The sequence below is a fragment of the Oncorhynchus gorbuscha genome, linkage group LG01 (assembly GCF_021184085.1).
Source record: "Oncorhynchus gorbuscha isolate QuinsamMale2020 ecotype Even-year linkage group LG01, OgorEven_v1.0, whole genome shotgun sequence".
Lineage (NCBI taxonomy): Eukaryota > Metazoa > Chordata > Actinopteri > Salmoniformes > Salmonidae > Oncorhynchus > Oncorhynchus gorbuscha.
In genome coordinates, this window is record NC_060173.1 from 90,604,843 (window position 1) to 90,625,899 (window position 21,057).

At 44.0% G+C, this 21,057-nt stretch overlaps 1 protein-coding gene across 9 annotated transcripts in view; it reads left to right on the plus strand.

Annotated features, from left to right (window-relative positions):
* The first annotated feature begins 1,809 nt into the window (after window positions 1–1,809).
* LOC124045660 (OX-2 membrane glycoprotein-like) overlaps window positions 1,810–21,057 on the plus strand; it is a 38,520-nt gene continuing 19,272 nt past the window's right edge. Inside the window, exons 1-6 of one of the 9 annotated variants that reach the window (XM_046365192.1) lie at window positions 7,083–7,354; window positions 8,729–8,784; window positions 9,199–9,253; window positions 9,397–9,475; window positions 9,667–9,987; window positions 11,763–12,092. In XM_046365192.1, the coding sequence (XP_046221148.1) occupies window positions 9,403–9,475; window positions 9,667–9,987; window positions 11,763–12,092 (724 nt within the window). In that variant the 5' untranslated portion in view covers window positions 7,083–7,354; window positions 8,729–8,784; window positions 9,199–9,253; window positions 9,397–9,402. Of the gene's footprint in view, window positions 1,855–7,082; window positions 7,355–7,638; window positions 7,794–8,728; window positions 8,785–9,198; window positions 9,254–9,396; window positions 9,476–9,666; window positions 9,988–11,762; window positions 12,093–21,057 lie in introns of those variants that run through there. The other 8 variants (XM_046365150.1, XM_046365158.1, XM_046365172.1 and 5 more) reach the window with 8 other exon arrangements.

The following is a 21,057-nucleotide window of genomic DNA, read 5'->3' on the forward strand; positions in this document are numbered from 1 at the left end:
TTATGTCTATCTGTCGGTCAGTCATAGGTCTCACCCCTGGGGTGTTCATTGGTCATCTTATTAACATTTCATAAGGTGTACACCCTAAACCTTTGTTAAGGCTGCTGCAGATTTTCATAAGGACAAGAGGTAATCCCTCTACCCATGTCATTCCTGTGGAATGGCTTAGTTTGGCAAGGGAGCCTTTCGGGGTCTGATTAGCCCTCTCAGTAACTCCCGTTACGCCGCGGTTGATAGATTGACACAAACTTCTGGTCAACACCCATCATTTTGGCCACTTGGGTAACCACATCTCCTATGACATGGGTCCCATTGTCTGCAGACAAACCTAAGGCACTCCGAACCTGAGTATAATTTCCCTAACTAGCAATTTTGCAACTGTTCGGCAATAACAGTTGGTAGTGGGATGGTACCACCCACCTGGTAAACCTGTCAATTATCACCAGGCAGTATCTCTTTCTTTCTTTTCGCTCTACCATGTCTATGAAATCCATAGCAATCCATGAGCCAATCGGCAAATATTAAAGATCACGGTTGATGGTAAACAGGGCATGCCAGACAAAAGATGTAGCCATAAGCCAGACCTAGGACAGAGAGCACACCCTCTCTCCCTCCACACTTTGAGTGATTGAGAATATCAGCCTGCTGCTGTTTCTCAAGATCAGTAGTTTCAGATGACACAAACGACTATAAATAGAATGCATGTGTGTGACAACAGGAAGCTGCCAATCTGGCTGTCTCATCAGCTATGATGATACCAATTCTAGCATAATCACACCAACACGTGTGTCAACCGAGGCTGCATTCATTGTAGCTGGGGATTTTGACGAGGCTAATCTGAAAACAAGACTCCCTAAAGTTTATCAGCATATCGATTGCGCAACCAGGGCTGGAAAAACCTTGGATCACTGTTATTCTAACTTCCGCGACGCATATAAGGGCCTGCCCCGCCCTCCTTTCGGAAAAGCTGATCACGACTCCATTTTGCTGATCCCTGCCTACAGACAGAAACTAAAACAAGAAGCTCGATCGCTGAGGTCTGTTCAACGCTGGTCCGACCAATCTGATTCCACACTCCAAGACTGCTTCCATCACGTGGACTGAGATATGTTTCGTATTGCGTCGGACAACAACATTGACGAATAAGCTGATTCGGTGAGCGAGTTCATTAGAACGTGCGTTGAAGATGTCGTTCCCATAGCAACGATTACAACATTCCCAAACCAGAAACCGTGGATTGATGGCAGCATTCGCATGGAACTGAAAGCCCGAACCACTGCTTTTAATCAGGGCAAGGTGACCGGAAACATGACCGAATACAAACAGTGTAACTATTCCCTCCGCAAAGCAATCAAACAAACTAAGCGTCAGTATAGAGACAAAGTAGAATCTCAATTCAACGGCTCAGACACAAGAGGTATGTGGCAGGGTCTACAGTCAATCACGGATTACAAAAAGAAAACCAGCCCAGTCACAGACCTGGATGTCTTGCTCCCAGGCAGACTAAATAACTTTTTTGCCCGCTTTGAGGACAATACAGTGCCACTGACACTGCCCGCAACTAAAACATGCAGACTCTCCTTCGCTGCAGCCGACGTGAGGAAAACATTTAAACGTGTCAACCCTCGCAAGGCTGCAGGCCCAGACGGCATCCCCAGCCGTGCCCTCAGAGCATGCGCAGACCAGCTGGCTGGTGTGTTTACGGACATATTCAATCAATCCCCATCCCAGTCTGTTGTTCCCTCATGCTTCAAGAGGGCCACCATTGCATGGCAAGCGGAACCGGAGCGCCAAGTCTAGGACAAAAAGGCTTCTCAACAGTTTTTACCCCCAAGCCATAAGACTCCTGAACAGGTAATCAAATGGCTACCTGGACTACTTGCATTGTCTCTTTTTACGCTGCTGCTATTTTTATCGTATTTGCGTAGTCACTTTAACTATACATTCATGTACATTCTACCTCAATTGGGCCGACCAACCAGGCCGACCAACCAGTGGTCCCGCACATTGGCTAACCGGGCTATCTGCATTGTGTCCCGTCACCCACCACCACCTGCCAACCCCTCTTTTACACTACTGCTACTCCCTGTTCATCATATATGCATAGTCACTTTAACAATATCTACATGCTACCTCAATCAGCCTGACTAATCGGTGTCTATATGTAGACTCGCTACTTTTATAGCTTCGCTACTGTATATAGCCTGTATTTTTACTGTTGTTTTATTTCTTTAGTTACGTATTGTTCACCTAACACCTTTTTTGCACGATTGGTTAGAGCCTGTAAGTTAGCATTTCACTGTTGTATTCGGCGCACGTTACAAATGAACTTTGATTTGATGTTCCGATCCTGCGAGGACGATCAGCTATCCATCCTGTCTCCGGAGTGTTGAATCACGCTTCACCATCTGGCAGTCCAATGGACAAATCTGTGTTTGGTGGATGCCAGGAGAACGCTACCCAACCCAATGCATTGTGCCAACTGATAAGTTTGGTGTAGGAGGAATAATGGTCTGGAGCTGTTTTTTATGGTTCGGACTAGGCCCCTTTGTTCCAGTGAAGGGACATTTTAACACTACAGCATACAATGACATTCTAGGTAATTCTGTGGTTCCAACTTTGTGGCAACAGTTTGGGGAAGGCCCCTTCCTGTTTCAGACCATTTCTTTCAGCATTGCAATGCCCCTGTGCACAAAGCGAGGTCCATACAGAAATGGTTTGTTGAGATTGTTGTGGGTGAATATGACTGGCCTGCACAGAGCCCTGACCCCAACCCCATCGAACACCTTTGGGATGAATTGGAACGCTGACTGCGAGCCAGGCCTAATTGCCCAACATCAGTGCCGGACCTCACAAATGCTCTTGTGGCTGAATGGAAGCAAATCTCCATAGCAATGTTTCAATATCTAGTGGAAAGTCTTCTCAGAAAAGTGGAGGCTGTTATAGCAGCAAAGGAGGGACCAACTCCATATTAATGCCCATGATTTTGTAATGAGATGTTCGACGAGCACGTGTCCACATACTTTTGGTAATGTAGTGTGTATTTAAACGAAATCAAACAAGATCCTATAAGATACCAAGAGTATCTTAAGAAACAAAAAAAAGATACCTCAAGAGAAAATAAATTGGTGTGTTGAGAGACTGATTGGAGAAGTGGTGTGTTGTGAAATATGATATTGACCCTTTACCCTGGTATTATACAAGGTATTGAAAAACCATGAGTCGTGAGGGAGCCAACCGATTATTTTGGCCAATGAGAGAGGACATTGTATGGTACAGTACCAAACAGAAAATGTGCTTGTGCTTGTCTCTGAGCTTCATCCAGTGACAAAATGGCATGTGATGCTTGATGGCGACGTCTGGGAGGAAATTTGGTCTCTCGTTAAGCAATAGAGTGATCGGACCCCTTTTTGCAAATTTTTGCCTAAAATGACATACCCAAATCTAACTGCCTGTAGCTCAGGACCTGAAGCAAGGATACATGTATGCATATTGAAAGGAAAAACTTTGTTGAAGTTTGTGGAAATGTGAAATGAATGTAGGAGAATATAACACATTAGATCTGATAAAAGATAATACAAAGAAACAGTTTGGGCACAATTTTGATTTTGGCCATTACATGGCAGCAGTGTATGTGCAAAGTTTTAGCGTGATCCATTTACATTACATTTAAGTCATTTAGCAGACGCTCTTATCCAGAGCGACTTACAAATTGGTGCATTCACCTTATGACATCCAGTGGGACAGTCACTTAACAATAGTGCATCTAAAACTTAAGGGGGGTGAGAGGGATTACTTATCCTATCCTAGGTATTCCTTAAAGAGGTGGGGTTTCAGGTGTCTCCGGAAGGTGGTGATTGACTCCGCTGTCCTGGCGTCGTGAGGGAGTTTGTTCCACCATTGGGGGCCAGAGCAGCGAACAGTTTTGACTGGGCTGAGCGGGAGCTGTACTTCCTCAGTGGTAGGGAGGCGAGCAGGCCAGAGGTGGATGAACGCAGTGCCCTTGTTTGGGTGTAGGGCCTGATCAGAGCCTGGAGGTACTGAGGTGCCGTTCCCCTCACAGCTCCGTAGGCAAGCACCATGGTCTTGTAGCGGATGCGAGCTTCAACTGGAAGCCAGTGGAGAGAACGGAGGAGCGGGGTGACGTGAGAGAACTTGGGAAGGTTGAACACCAGACGGGCTGCGGCGTTCTGGATGAGTTGAAGGGGTTTAATGGCACAGGCAGGGAGCCCAGCCAACAGCGAGTTGCAGTAATCCAGACGGGAGATGACAAGTGCCTGGATTAGGACCTGCGCCGCTTCCTGTGTGAGGCAGGGTCGTACTCTGCGGATGTTGTAGAGCATGAACCTACAGGAACGGGCCACCGCCTTGATGTTGGTTGAGAACGACAGGGTGTTGTCCAGGATCACGCCAAGGTTCTTGGTGCTCTGGGAGGAGGACACAATGGAGTTGTCAACCGTGATGTCGAGATCATGGAACGGGCAGTCCTTCCCCGGGAGGAAGAGCAGCTCCGTCTTGCCGAGGTTCAGCTTGAGGTGGTGATCCGTCATCCACACTGATATGTCTGCCAGACATGCAGAGATGCGATTCGCCACCTGGTCATCAGAAGGGGGAAAGGAGAAGATTAATTGTGTGTCGTCTGCATAGCAATGATAAGAGAGACCATGTGAGGTTATGACAGAGCCAAGTGACTTGGTGTATAGCGAGAATAGGAGAGGGCCAAGAACAGAGCCCTGGGGGACACCAGTGGTGAGAGCGCGTGGTGAGGAGACAGATTCTCGCCACGCCACCTGGTAGGAGCGACCTGTCAGGTAGGACGCAATCCAAGCGTGGGCCGCGCCGGAGATGCCCAACTCGGAGAGGGTGGAGAGGAGGATCTGATGGTTCACAGTATCGAAGGCAGCCGATAGATCTAGAAGGATGAGAGCAGAGGAGAGAGAGTTAGCTTTAGCAGTGCGGAGCGCCTCCGTGATACAGAGGAGAGCAGTCTCAGTTGAATGACTAGTCTTGAAACCTGACTGATTTGGATCAAGAAGGTCATTCAGAGAGAGATAGCGGGAGAGCTGGCCAAGGACGGCACGTTCAAGAGTTTTGGAGAGAAAAGAAAGAAGGGATACTGGTCTGTAATTGTTGACATCGGAGGGATCGAGTGTAGGTTTTTTCAGAAGGGGTGCAACTCTCGCTCTCTTGAAGACGGAAGGGACGTAGCCAGCGGTCAGGGATGAGTTGATGAGCGAGGTGAGGTAAGGGAGAAGGTCTCCGGAAATGGTCTGGAGAAGAGAGGAGGGGATAGGGTCAAGCGGGCAGGTTGTTGGGCGGCCGGCCGTCACAAGACGCGAGATTTCATCTGGAGAGAGAGGGGAGAAAGAGGTCAGAGCACAGGGTAGGGCAGTGTGAGCAGAACCAGCGGTGTCGTTTGACTTAGCAAACGAGGATCGGATGTCGTCGACCTTCTTTTCAAAATGGTTGACCAAGTCATCTGCAGAGAGGGAGGAGGGGGGGGGGGCGGAGGATTCAGGAGGGAGGAGAAGGTGGCAAAGAGCTTCCTAGGGTTAGAGGCAGATGCTTGGAATTTAGCGTGGTAGAAAGTGGCTTTAGCAGCAGAGACAGAGGAGGAAAATGTAGAGAGGAGGGAGTGAAAGGATGCCAGGTCCGCAGGGAGGCGAGTTTTCCTCCATTTCCGCTCGGCTGCCCGGAGCCCTGTTCTGTGAGCTCGCAATGAGTCATCGAGCCACGGAGCGGGAGGGGAGGACCGAGCCGGATCCAATGAACTATTGCATTTCTGTTCAAAATGTTGTATCAAGACTGCCCAAATGTACCTAATTGGTTTATTAATACATTTTCAAGTTCATAACTGTGCACTCTCCTCAAACAATAGCATGGTATTTCACTGTAATAGCTACTGTAAATTGGACAGTGCAGTTAGATTAACAATAATTTAAGCATTCTGCCCATATCAGTTATGTCTATGTCCAGAGAGGGTTAAGGGCAAAACCTCATCTTAAGTGAGCACACACCTGTCTCATGTCTCTGAATCAATAGACTGCAGCCAGTGACCAATACTTTGTTTAATGTCAACCAGTGTTTCTAACCTTGTATTTATGCCTAATGCATTGAATCCCAAATTGTTATAAAATATTCTTTAAGTTCTTGAGGCATGTGACCTTTTAGTTTTTTGAGGTTTTTTATGGTCTGTCCCATATCTTCAATAAAATTACTGTGACAAAATATTGAATGGTATTTTTCATCAGTTGTATATGATATGCAATTTCCACCGCACTCTGTCATTACCACAATACTAAATCAATAACTGATATTGATGATTTTTCCCATATGTGAACCTTTATACTGTATGCATGTTCTTAATATTTTATATTTTAGGAATAATCTTAACATTTTGATTTGGTAAATACATGTTTCTGAGTATCATCAAGGCATATGTAGACATGACAATGATGAATACATATAATTAAAACTTCAAAATAGTTTTAAAAAAGATATATATATATATATATATATAATGTGAAATGTTATACAAAATACCTTAGGTACAATTTCTGTAATGACCGTTTCACCTAAAATAGCACATTTTATGACATGGTGGTAATGACATTTCCCCTTTGGTATTCGGAAACCGATTTTTAAAAATCATTATATTCTTAAAAGTATGGTCTCAGTTACTTTACATCTTGTTTCCAGACAGAGTGAAGAAAATACGTTTCAATAGGTTTTATTTTCAAAAACATTTTACGTACAAAAGTGTCCATATTTGCAAAATCAACCTTATGTTGTTTGGACTGATTTTACCCTATTTTCTACTAAAAGGAAATCAGGATGGCAGACATTTTAATGGTTGACTGACAGGCTACACATACTGCCTCTAATGTTTTAAAATGTCTCAAGGTAAGGTATCTAGTATTAGTGTAACAAGTTTGATAGTTGTCATAAAATTGAACAATTATCAGCTGGACTACTAGGAGTAAACCGAAGCTACTGTATATGCTTTGAACTTTCAATACGCAGCACTAAAGGGCAGCCTTCCCACACCACAAGCTGTTGAGTGATAGCTGTGCCTTTTTGTCAGCACCACTATTATGCACACAAGTGCGGTAAAAGGACATGCAATTATTTGACCCGAAGCATTGACCAGTGTTGGCACCGTGACATAAACCTACAATTTCATGCATTACGACAAAACCGGTCTTTTTCTCTGTTGCCCAATGCCCTTTCATAGAGATGGGTTAGCGGACAACGTCACGAAAACAATGTCTGCGCTTCCATGGGACAGCATGTTTCTGTGATTCTGGATGGCCAGATTACAAGCAAGATTGACAAAACTCCCATGTGGGGAACTGTAAGTAGCTCCTTTCATCTTGTTATTGATACTATAGCTTGTTTTGACGGATGTCATGTAATTGGTCAAATGTGTTTGTTTAAAAAAATATATTGTAGACGAAATATAGTTTACATGTTGTCAACAATTTAAACCAATTTGTTTTGCCCCATAGTTGCGCAAGTAGACAATGGACCTGATCGGACAGCTCAGAGCCTCTGCTCTTTTCTGTCCATAAGAAACATAGTTGCGCACGCATCGGTTTAGATTTGTAACAACTAACCCGTCCATTCACTCGGTCCTGATTTGAGTAGACTCACACAGGTAGGCGAGATTTTACCCGGACCTGCTCTAAATACACCCGTAATAGACACTCAATGAAATACACGGACGGTGAGAGTAAAGTGTGCAATCTAGCTATCAAAGTAACGCCCGCAGACTACACCACACACAGAGAGAGGTAAACTATTAAATGTATTGTATAGGATAACGTTTCAGGATGATGCAGTCAAACCACGAAATGGGCGCGTTTTACATCGCTGTGATATTTTAAGTAGAAATTGACCACCAATATTGAATTTTAAAAGCTTTTACTAAATGAAGTGCACTTTAATATAGACCACACGGAGAGTCGTTTTTTTTATGTGAATAAGGACTTACTAAAATTCTGCATTTTGACATGTCCCTTGGTGCACCCTCTGTGACATCTAGGAAGATTTTAACCTCAAAATGTCTCAAGTTTTTACCATCATTGTAAAGCTAGTTATTTTGTTGCTTTGACAAATTAAATTCTGAAGATTTATTTAATGTGATTCATTTACTTTTGTCTCTCATTTTAAGGTAAACCCTGTTTTGTGAACTGAACTCATCTTAATATGGTGAAACTATTCCTTTTTAAAATATTTGTTTCAAAAGAAACATTGAAGATATAATAGTCAAATCATAGTGTAAAAGCAGGTGAGCTGGTTCTACTCTTTGTGGTCATTTTCTGGTGTCTCTTTGTGGCCATTTGCTGGTGTTTCGTGATGGGGAAACTATTTGATTGTAGCATGACATGTCAACGCTGTTATGCATAGACAGGCTAGACATGACATTTTTCAAGTTTTTGTAAAGTGTCTGTAAATTGTTAAAAGTCGTCCTTGTGGATAGAGTTGCATGGTTTGTTTAACTTTAATCATTGGTGTTTGTTTGGCAAACATTTTAAAGTGAAAACGTCTCAGCATCACTCTGTTACCTTGGAATTGGCCTCGCACTTAATAGGCACATAGTGTTGTTCTTTATTTGACCTCTTGAGATGGGAACTTGTTTTTTAATGAATTAATGGTCAAATCAAGGTTTTTTCCCATTTTTTTCATCTCCCTGTACCTCTGAACCCCTTCCTGCCGAATCTGATAGTGGGGGCGCAGCCCGAAGTTTTGAAAGCACTGGTCTAAGTGATCATAGGATAACAGGTTATTTTTCACAATAACTATTTCAAAGCTGGCAAGTGGCCTAATCTTATTCAAGAAAGTGAAGCGATTGCATTTTACAACACACCCCTTTCCATTTTAGGCAAAACTCAAAACAGCCTTTGTTTTTCTTTTGAGGTGGGCTTTATTCAATTGGATATTTCAAAAGCAAATGCTGGGTTCATGATCATTTGTCCTCAATGGACTCAATTGTAGCCTCGGTCTGGTAGAGCATGGCAACCATTGAATCAAAGGAAAGGCTTGTGTGTAATGGGCGTGGCTGATCCCTTGATGATGGAATTATGCCCTGCATTTTGCCTTAAAATGTCTAATTTAGTTAACTGATCCTATATCTTCACTTCAAAGGCAGATTTCAATACGGGCTTAACCCAAATTCATGTGTGTCATCTTTCCTAGGAGACAGAGCATAAGATGAGACTCCTATAAACCACTCAAGAAGCGTGTTCAGACCGTAAGTTACATGTTTTGGGATGATGGCACAGACAGAGGTTATTTGGAACTATTTTAGTTAGTGACTTACCCTGGTCTTGGAGTTTTGAACTTTGACCCCAGTCCCCCAGTCCAATGCCTCTTGCCTCTCTACTCTGCCCAAAGCAGACTATGATGTGTGAGTCCTCCCTGATGCGATGCCTGCAGCTGTGTGTGTCCCTACTGATGGTGGTCAGACTGCAGTGTGAGTGGACATAGCACACAAAATATTGACACATTTTTATTTTTATTAGGAAGTTCACATATATTGTGGCAATGCACGTTTACACCAACCAATATGTTGTATACAGTGCTAGACATTTTACATGCCACAAGTGCATGCGTTGTTTGACTGATCTGTAAACCCTGTTGTCCCCACCCCTATCCGTGTCCCAGGCAAGGTAACGGCTCCTGAGCGCGTGGAGGCCCCAGTGGAGCTCCCCTTCACTCTGTCCTGCATGGTATCCAAGGGGCGTGGGGACACCCTTAAACAGGTGCGCTGGCTGGATGTCCAGAACAAGACTCTGTTGACCTACGAGCCCAGCCAGAAGGACAGCGTGAGCGGCCAGCAGCATGTCGAGCTGGCCCCCTCCCCCAAGGACACCTCAGCCATCACCATCCGCAGGGTGGGCTTCAGAGACGAGGGCTGCTACACATGCATTTTTGACCTGTACCCGGCGGGATCGCAGGAGGGACACACCTGCCTCACCGTCACATGTAAGTAGAGGAGACCATTCAGATTGACGCGGTGTCACTCTTTGATAGTAGTCTAAGGGTTACAGCTGAATACATGAGCATGTGCCAATCATTGTTTCATAATTTTCCCTTTCCTGTGTGCCTCTTTCCTGCCCTCCTTCCCTCCCTCCTTCTGAATTGGTGATCTTAGAGGAGTTAATATGACTGTGAGGAACAGAAAGAAAGGACTGAATGTTCTGGTCAGCAGCTTGGGCACTCTGATAAAGTTTAAGAGGAGCCTATTATTGTTTCTGAATAAAATGTAGACTTTATTTTCTGCACATCCTTTTTTTTTGGTGCCCTACGTTGTTCTCAGTGAACTCTCAGTGCATGCTACTTATCTGCAGATTACAAAAACAAATCACACGCCTTTCCCTATTCACTCATCTTTTGATAAACCTCTGTACCAGGGTTCCCAAACTGGCGGGTGATTTTTATTTAATTGTTGGACATAAAAGACTGAAAACACCAGCATGCCAGTGGCCATCGAAGGTGAGCATTTTCCCACTGTAGTCTGTTACAAAGCCGAACTGCAGTCAGGTCAATACCCTTGCGAGGACGACGAGCACGCAGATCAGCTTCCCTGAGCCAGTTTCTGACAGTTTGTGCAGAAATTATTTGGTGTTGCACACCCACCATTTCATCATCTGTCTGGGTGGCTAGTCTCAGACAATCCCGCAGGTGTAGAAGCTGGATGTGGAGGTCCTGGCCTGGTTACATGTGGTCTGCGGTTGGGAGGCCGGTTGTATGTACTGTTAAATTCTCTAAAACAACGTTGGAGGCAGCTTATGGTAGAGAAATGAACATTCAAAGGCTCTGGTGGACATTCCTGCAGTCCGCATGCCAATTGCACGCTCCTTCAAAACTTGAGACATCTGTGGCATTCTGTTGTGTGACAAGTCTGCACATTTTAGTTACCTTTTATTGTCCCTGGCACAAGGTGCACCTGTGTAATGATTGTGCTGTTTAATCAGCATCTTGATATGCCACACCTGTTAGGTGGATGGATTATTTTGACAAAGGAGAAATAAAATCATATTTGTCACATGCGCCGAGTAAAACAGGTGTAGACTTTACCGTGAAATCCTTACTTAAGAGCCCTTAACCAAAAATGCAGTTCAAGAAATAGAGTTAAGAAAATATTTACTAAATAAAAAGTAACCAATAAAATAACAATAATGAGGCTATATACGGGGGGTACCGGTACAGAGTCAATGTGCGGGTGTACAGGTTAGTCGAGGTCATTTGTACATGTAGGTAGGGGTAAAGTGACTATACATGTATAATAAATGCTCACTAACAGGGGTGTAAAAAATAAAATTGAGCGAAGTAAGCTTTAGATGCGTATGGGAGATTTCTGTAATCTTTTATTTCAGCTTATGAAACATAGGATCAACACTTCAAATGTTGAATTTATATTTTTGTTCAGTATAGTTTGATCCCTGTTCTATACAATAGAGATATCAAGACTCCCATCCCCATGTGTTTTGTTTTATGTTCCCATATCAGCATTTTAAGTAGAAGCTGTGGGAGCATACTCATGTGTTATTGATGGGTCCTGTGTGGTTACTGACCACTGACTGAGGAGGGGAGGGGATGCACATACTGACAATCAGAAACAGCTGTTCCAGACAGAAAGTTAGACGTACAGATAGCATACCATAGTGCGTGTGTGTACTTGTCTGTCTGCCCGTCTCTCTGTCTGTGTGTCTGCCCTTTTAATCCTGTATTAGCATGTTCTTTCCCCCCTCCTCCAGCCCGTGTGACTGCAGAGGGTAACAAGACAGCGGTGAGTGGTAAGGCGGCAGCCCTGTCTTGCTCCTATGGCCTGCCAGAGAAGGTACAGCAAGTGCTGTGGAGACATACAGCAAAGCAGCGGGACTCAAGCGGAGTAGCCTCCTATGCCAAATACAGCGACCCCATGATCGAGCCACCCTACCAGGAGAGGGCCTGGCTGACCCCCTCCCTCTCCCACAGCCAGCTGTCCATCAGACCAGTCATCATCCAGGATGAGGGCTGCTACACCTGCGAGTACCACACCTACCCAGAGGGCACCAAGAGTGCTACCGTCTGCCTCACTGTCTTTGGTAGGGTTAAATTAAACATCCTCCTCACTGTCTATAGTAATGATACTAGATTATAATGCCAGCATACCTACCTTCAGGTGCTTGTGTTTTACACTGTGCTGTATGGGTGTAACTCAGTGTGAGCCTGAGTAGTGCATGATGTTTGAATCCCCAGCATGATAGTTAATATGATACAGACCTGACTGTGCTGAACGAACCAGACTGGTGAATGCTCTTTCACTCCATAGAGTACAGACCCTAAGGTGAGGAATAATATGATATGCTACTATTGTGTTTGGCTGATGGTGGTCAATGTATTCGGAAATATTAGTTTACAGCAGGGTGATGTTTTTGTTTGCTTTAGCATAGTTTCACCTAGTGAAGAGGGGGAGATAATTTGATGTGGGTGTGAATGTATGTGCTTGTATGGGCTCTGACCTCTGTGTTCACTGACAGCATTCAGTCTTAAATTATGAAAACTATAGTAGTGACAGTGAAAGAGGCAATATAACAATATGCAGCTCCTCCTAGTTTGATTACTGCTGCTACAGTGTGCTATAGCACCGAGGTGCTCCCTGAACAGCCATATATTATATATGTGGGCTGGGACTGGGTAGGTCAGGAGTACTGCACCTGCAGTCAGCTCTGAAGGGATCGAGGTAGAAAGGAGTGTCTCTAGACACTGCTTTTCCTGACATGGTTATGGCTGAGATGGAGAGGTACAGTCTGTAGGGCTGTGTAATTAATGGATGCTGCTGGTAATGATGAGGTTCAGATGGGATTACATCCAGGTGGATTATTTCCCTGATTTACTGTAAAAAGCATGACACCCATAAACACGTACGCGTGCATGCACATACAGTACACACTCACACACACACACACATATTGTTCATTTCCGTGTCAAATCAGTGTTTGATTATCATTAGGTTTCTGTCTGTTTGAAGTGGTGTTTGTGTGATTAAGTGAAACAGAAACCCAGGCTGGTGGTGTGTCTGCCTGAGGGAGCACTGCCAGAGAGTTTACATTAGCACTGAAGAATGGATCTTTTAAAGGGAGGGGGGGAGTAAATTGTGACACCCAAAGTCATGACTGTATTACTGTTTCACGCAGACAGTGATCCCTACTGTCTCATCAACTCTCCCTCTTTCGTGGCTTTCACCTTTCTATCTCTCCCTTTTTCTCTCACTCACTCTCCATCTTTCAGCCCAGTCAAACAGCAAGGCTTTTGTCTCAAATGTAACGGCCAAAGATTCCAGCAGAAAAGCGTGAGAGATGCCAGAGATAACAATTGTCTTGCACTTTCTTCACCACTGCCATCTCACTTTCTCTCTCACACTCTCTACTTGTATCTCACTTTGTCTCTCACGCTCTCTACTTCTATCTCACTTTCTCTCTCACACTCTCTACTTGTATCTCACTTTGTCTCTCACGCTCTCTACTTCTATCTCACTTTCTCTCTCACACTCTCTACTGCTATCTCACTTTCTCTCTCACACTCTCTACTTCTATGTCACTTTCTCTCTCTCTCTCTTTCACTCTCTCTCTCTCTCATATTAATGTACTGTATGATATCACAGTGCAAAGTTCAGTTGTTTGAATTCCTCCAGGGTTTGCCCAACCTCTACCACAGATCTTCTCCAGGTTGTTGGTTCATATGATTAAGTGTAGAAACGCCTGTGAAGACACTGCTGCTGTCAGGGCCAAATATCTGTGGCCAATTCTATTGAATAGCATTCCTTCCACAGCTCTGAGGACACAACATTTTAAACAGAGGCGATGTGTTGCTTATGGAGCTCAAGTACACACGTACAGTGCATTTGGAAAGTATTTAGACCCCCTCGCTTTTTCCACATTTTGTTACGTTACAGCCTTATTCTAAAATGGATTTTAAAAATCCCTCAAATTCCCTCAGAAATAACCTTGTTTCCATAAGTATTCAGAGTCTTTGCTATGAGACTCCAAACGCATTAAAGCACTTACATTACATATAAAACAAAAGATCCAACAGTATATCATAACATTATTACACCACTACATATCTATACAATACAAAATGTTTAATACCACCATACAACAATTTCACAATGTGTCTCCTCACAATCCCCGTTGATCCACAAGGTGTATTTTTACCTGTTTTTTTTATGATTCTCCTGCTTGCATCACTTACCTGATGTGGAATAGAGTTCATTCAGCTTGTCAACAGCTCTTACAAAAACAAGTAGTGATGAAGTCAATCTTTCTTCCACTTTGAGCCATGAGAGATTGACATGCATGTCATTAATGTTCACTCTCCGTGTACTTTTAACTTCTTGACGCTACCCATCCCCGCCACGGGATCATTTTCGTCAGCAACCGCTGAATAGCATAGCGCAACAGTCAAATAATATTACAAAAAAATATTCATATTCATGAAATCACAAGTGCAATATTGCAAAACACAGCTTAGCCTTTTGTTAATCCACCTGTCGTCTCAGATTTTGAAATTATGCTTTACAGCGGAAGCAATCCAAGCGTTTGCGTAAGTTTATCGATAGCCTAGCATAGCATTATGTACACTTAGCATCAGGAAGCTTGGTCACGAAAATCAGAAAAGCAATCGAATTAACCGTTTACCTTTGATCTTCGGATGTTTTCACTCACGAGACTCTCAGTTACACAACAAATGTTCCTTTTGTTCCATAAAGATTATTTTTATACCCAAAGTACCGAAGTTAGTTTGTCTCGTTATGTTCAGAAATCCACAGGAAAGAGCAGTCACGACGACGCAGACGGAAATTCCAAATGGTCTTCATAATGTCCATAAAAATGTCAAACGTTTTTTATAATCAATCCTCAGGTAGTTTTTAAAATATATATTCGATAATATATCAATCGAGTGTGTAGGTTTTTCAATAACAGCGGGAGGAACAATGGAGGCTTTACTCTGTAGCGCAAAAACTCACTCTGAGAGCCCCCACCTATTCACTTACGCAATGTGATCTTTCACGCTCATTCTTCAAAATAAAAGCCTGAAACTATGTCTAAAGACCGTTGATACCTTAGGGAAGCCAGAGAAAAGGAATCTGGTTGATATCCCTTTAATGGACGATAGACATGCATAGGAACAGAAGGGTTTCAAAATAAGAGGCACTTCCTGATTGGATTTTCCTCAGGGTTCGCCTGCAATATCAGTTCTGTTATACTCACAGACAATATTTTGACAGTTTTGGAAACTTTAGAGCGTTTTCTATCCTAATCTGTCAATTATATGCATATTCTAGCATCTGGTCCTGAGAAATAGGACGTTTACTTTGGGAATGTTATTTTTCCAAACATAAAAATAGTGCTCCCTAGCTTCAAAAGGTTAAGGGCCAGCAGTGCTGCCCTGTTCTGAGCCAACTGCATTTTTCCTAAGTCCCACTTTGTGGCACCTGACCAAACTACTGAACAGTAGTCTAGGTGTGACAAAACTAGGGCTTGTAGGATTTGCCTTGTTGATAGTATTGTTAAGAAGGCAGGGCAGCGCTTTATTATGGACAGACTTCTCCCCATTTTAGCTACTGTTGTATCTATGTTATGACCATGATAGTTCAACTTGCCTCAATGATAGTTCAACTCACCTCAACTTGCAAAATGTCTACATTATTCATTATGAGATGTAGTTGAGGTTTAGGGTTTAGTGAATGATTTGTCCCAAATACAATGCTTTTAGTTTTGGAAATATTTAGGACTAACTTATTCCTTGCTACCCATTCCGAAACTAACTGCAGCACTTGTTGCAGTCGTTTCAGTTGCTGTAGTAGCTGACGTGTATAGTGTTGAGTCATCCGCATACATAGACATACTGGCTTTATTCAAGTACAAATATACTTCTCTGTTAGTATCACATACATTATCAAGCATTTCACACACATTATCCAGATACTGACTGTTAGAACTTGGAGGTTTATAGCAGCTTCCCACAAGAATGGGCTTTAAGTGAGGCAGATGAACCTGTAGCCATATTACTTCAACAGTATTTAACATGAGATCGTCTCTCAACTTCACAGGAATGTGGTTCTGAATATAGACCACAACACCGCCCCTGTTGGCCGTTTCTGTCATTTCGGTAGATGTTATAACCATTTATTGCTACCAGTGTATCACCAAAGGTATTATCTAAGTGAGAGTCAGAATATGAATGTCATCTGTTACAAGCAAGTAATTGACTTCATGGACCTTGATCTCAGGCTACATATGTTAATATGGGCTATTTTTAGCACTTCTGGGTTGCTTGATTATTTGTAATGCTTTACTGGGAAGCTTATCAGAAGTAGACTTTCTCATTTTATTTATATTGGAGCTGATAGTGCTAGGTGAGCTGCACACAGTCGCCTTCCTACTAGGGCACACCGCCTCAGTGCTATCAGTGTAACTCTTGTTCATAGGCTCATGATTACTGCATACAATAGCTGTAGGATCAACAGAGGTATCAAATCCAAATCTAATTTTATTGATCACATACAGATGTTTAGCAGATGTTAATGCGAGTGTAGCGAAATGCTTGTGCTTCTAGTTCCGACTATGCCGTAAAATCTAACAAGTTAACTAACAAATTCACAACAACTACCTTATACACACAAATGTAAAGGCATGAATATGTACATATAAATATATGGATGAGCGATGGTGTGTGGCATAGGCAAGATGCAGTAGATGGTGTAGAATACAGTATATACATATGGGTAATGTAGGATATGTAAACATTATTCAAGTTACGTTATTTATAGTGGCTAGTGATACCTCTATGTACACATTATTAAAGTGACGTTATTTAAATTGACTAGTGATACCTTTATTAAGTCCATTTAATAATGTGACCAGAGATTGGAGTCTGTATGTTGGCAACAGCCTCTGTTGATGATGGCTGTTTAACAGTCTGAAGGCCTTGAGATGGAAGCTTTTTTTCAGTCTCTCGGTCCCAGCTTTGATGCACCTGTACTGACCTCACATTCTTGATGATAGTGGGGTGAACAGGCAGTGGCTCAGGTGGTTGTTGTCCTTGATGGTAGTTTTGGCCTTCCTGTGACATCGGGTGCTGTAGGTGTCCTGGAGGGCAGGTAGTTTATCCCCAGTGATGCGTTGTGCAGACTGCACTACCCTGTAATGGCGTTCGTCTGTTGAAAGAAGAGAGTCGGACCGAAATGCAGCGTGTTGGTTACTCATGACTTTAATGAATGAAAATGCGGTACATGAAATAACTGAAAGACGAAAACAACAAACGGAACGTGAACCTATTACAGCCTATCTGGTGAAACTACACAAAGACAGGAACAATCACCCACGAAATACAAAGCAAAACTCAGGCTGCCTAAATACGGTTCCCAATCAGAGACAACGAGAATCACCTGACTGATTGAGAATCGCCTCAGGCAGCCAAGCCTATACAACACCCCTAATCAGCCCGGGTGGGCGTCTGTCCATGGTGGCGGCTCCGGCTCGGGACGTGGACCCCACTCCATTAATGTCCTTGTTCCTCCCCTTCGCGTCCTGGGATAATCCACCCTCTCCGCCGACCATGGCCTAATAGTCCTCACCCAGATCCCCACATAACTGAGGAGCAGCTCGGGACAGAGGGGCAGCTCGGGACAGAGGGGCAGCTCGGGACAGAGGGGCAGCTCGGGACAGAGGGGCAGCTCGGGACAGAGGGGCAGCTCGGGACTGAGGGGCAGCTCGGGACTGAGGGGAAACCCAGTACTGAGAGGAAGCCCAGTACTGAGAGGAAGCCCAGTACTGAGAGGAAGCCCAGTACTGAGATGAAGCTCAGGCAGGTAGTAGGCTCCGGTAAATCCTGGCTGGCTGGCGGAACTGGAAGATTCAGGTTGACAAGCAGATCTGGAAGATTCTGGTTGTCTGGCAGATCTGGAAGAGACTGGTTGTCTGGCAGATCTGGAAGAGACTGGTTGTCTGGCAGATCTGGAAGAGACTGGTTGTCTGGCAGATCTGGAAGAGACTGGTTGTCTGGCAGATCTGGAAGAGACTGGCTATTGCGCCTTCTTCACCACACTGTCTGTGTGGGTGGACCTTTTCAGTTTGTCTGTGATGTACAGTGAGGGAAAATAGTATTTGATCCCCTGCTGATTTTGTATGTTTGCCCACTGACAAAGAAATGGTCTGTCTATAATTTTAGTGGTAGGTTTATTTGAACAGTGAGAGACAGAATAACAACAAAAAATCCAGAAAAACGCATGTCAAAAATGTTATTAATTGATTTGAATTTTAATGAGGGAAATAAGTATTTGACCCCTCTCAATCAGAAAGATTTCTGTTTCCCAGGTGTCTTTTATACAGGTAATGAGCTGAGATTAGGAGCACACTCTTAAAGGGAGTGCTCCTAATCTCAGTTTGTTACCAGAATAAAAGACACCTGTCCACAGAAGAAATCAATCAATCAGATTCCAAACTCTCCACCATGGCCAAGGCCAAAGAGCTCTTCAGGGATGTCAAGGAGAAGATTGTAGACCTACACAAGGCTGGAATGGGCTACAAGACCATCGCCAAGCAGCTTGGTGAGAAGGTGACAACAGTTGGTGCGATTATTCGCAAATGGATGAAACACAAAAGAACTGTCAATCTCCCTCGACCTGGGGCTCCATGCAAGGTCTCACCTCGTGGAGTTGCAATGATCATGAGAACAGTCAGGAATCAGCCCAGAACTACACAGGAGGATCTTGTCAATGATCTCAAGGCAGCTGGGACCATAGTCACCAATAAAACAATTGGTAACACACTACTCTGTGAATGACTTAAATCCTGCAGCGCCTGCAAGGTCCCCCTGCTCAAGAAAGCACATATACATGCCCATCTGAAGTTTGACAATGAGCGTCTGAATGATTCAGAGGACAACTGGGTGAAAGTGTTGTGGTCAGATGAGACCAAGATGGAGCTCTTTGGCATCAACTCAACTCACCGTGTTTGGAAGAGGATGAATGCTGCCTATGACCCCAAGAACACCATCCCCAACGTCAAAAATGGAGGTGGAAACATTATGCTTTCGGGGTGTTTTTCTGCTAAGGGGACAGGACATCTAGACCGCATCAAAGGGACGATGGACGGGGCCATGTATCGTCAAATCTTGGGTGAGAACCTCCTTCCCTCAGCCAGGGCATTGAAAATGGGTCGTGGATGGGTATTCCAGCATGACAATGACCAAAAACACACGGCCAAGGCAACAAAGGAGTGGCTCAAGAAGAAGCACATTAAGGTCCTGGAGTGGCCTAGCCAGTCTCCAGACCTTAATCCCATAGAAAATCTGTGGAGGGAGCTGAAGGTTCGAGTTGCTAAACGTCAGCCTCAACCTCAATGACTTGGAGAAGATCTGCAAAGAGGATTGGGACAAAATCCCTCCTGAGATGTGTGCAAACCTGGTGGCCAACTACAAGAAACATCTGACCTCTGTGATTGCCAACAAGGGTTTTGCCACCTACTAAGTCATGTTTTGCAGAGGGGTCATACTTATTTCCCTCATTAAAATGCAAATCATTATAACATTTTTGACGTATTTTTCTGGATTTGTTTTGTTATTCTGTCTCTCACTGTTCAAGTAAACCTACCATTAAAATTAGACTGATCATTTCTCTTTCCGTGGGCAAACGTACAAAATCAGCAGGGGATCAAATACTTTTTTCCCTCACTGTATACGCCGAGGAACTTAAAACTTTCCACCTTCTCCACTACTGTCCCGTTGATGGGGGGGGGGGGTGCTCCCTCTACTGTTTCCTGAAGTCCACAATCATCTCCTTTGTTTTGTTGACATTGAGCGAGAGGTTATTTTCCTGACACTACACTCCGAGGGCCCTCACCTCTTCCCTGTAGGCTATCTCGTCGTTGTTGGTAATCAGGCCTACCACTGTAGTGTCGTCTGCAAACTTGATGATGGAGTTGGAAGATTGCATAACCACACAGTCATGGGTGAACAGGGAGTACAGAAGATGGCTGAGAACGCACCCTTGCAGGTCCCGCAGTATTGCGGATCAGTAGGGTGGAGATGTTGTTTCCTACCTTCACCACCTGGCAGCAGCCCGTCAGGAATCCCAGGACCCAGTTGCACAGAAGATTATATATATTTTTTAATGAATCACATTTTTTTTGGCATACATCTGACGGCATTGCTCGTTCCAAAGTTTGGGAATACCTGCTGTAGAGTATCTTCTGTTTCCAGAAGGTGTCAGTTATCTTTTTAAAAGTTATTCCAGCAGAGCTACAGGAATCTTTTAGACAGATGTGTAATGCCAGTAGCCTGCTGAATCTTTCACACCAACGGCCCAATGAAAGTATTTTAATGCAAAAATCAGTTCTTTAAAATTCATTTTCAGATGTTCCATGCTAGCCCTCCTGATGTTGTTTGACCCCACATGGACTATGACAGCGTCCGCTCCCAGCATCTGTCGTAGAACAGACAGACTGTGCTCCTGAGTAAGCACAGGGTTTTTGCATTGGGAACTGAGATGTTTCTCACCTTAGAGCTGCTGGTGATGTTGAATGGGCCTCACGGTCTGACGAGGGTAGGAGCTCTGAGGATCTGAACCCGAGGTAGAAGCTGCAGGAAAAAGAGACAGAACAGAGGACGAAGACGCAGGTACCTACAGATCCGATCTCAAATGGGAATGGAAATCAATAAACCAAGGTCTCTCGTTCAGCTTTCGTTCAGCGTTCAACAGCATACATTGCATACATTACATTGTATATTAAGCAGCATTGAAGGTCCCAAAGAATACAGTCGCCTCCTTAAATGGAAGACGTTTGGAACCACATAGACTCTTCCTGGAGCTGGCCGCCAAACTGAGCAATCGGGGGAGAAGGGCCTTGATCAGGGAGGTGACCAAGAACCCAATGGACACTCTGATGGAGCTCCAGAGTTCCTCTGTGGAGATGGTTGTCTTTCTGGAAGGTTCTCCCATATCTGCAGCACTCCACCAATCAGGCCTGTATGGTAGACTGGCTAGACGGAGGCCACTCCTCCGTA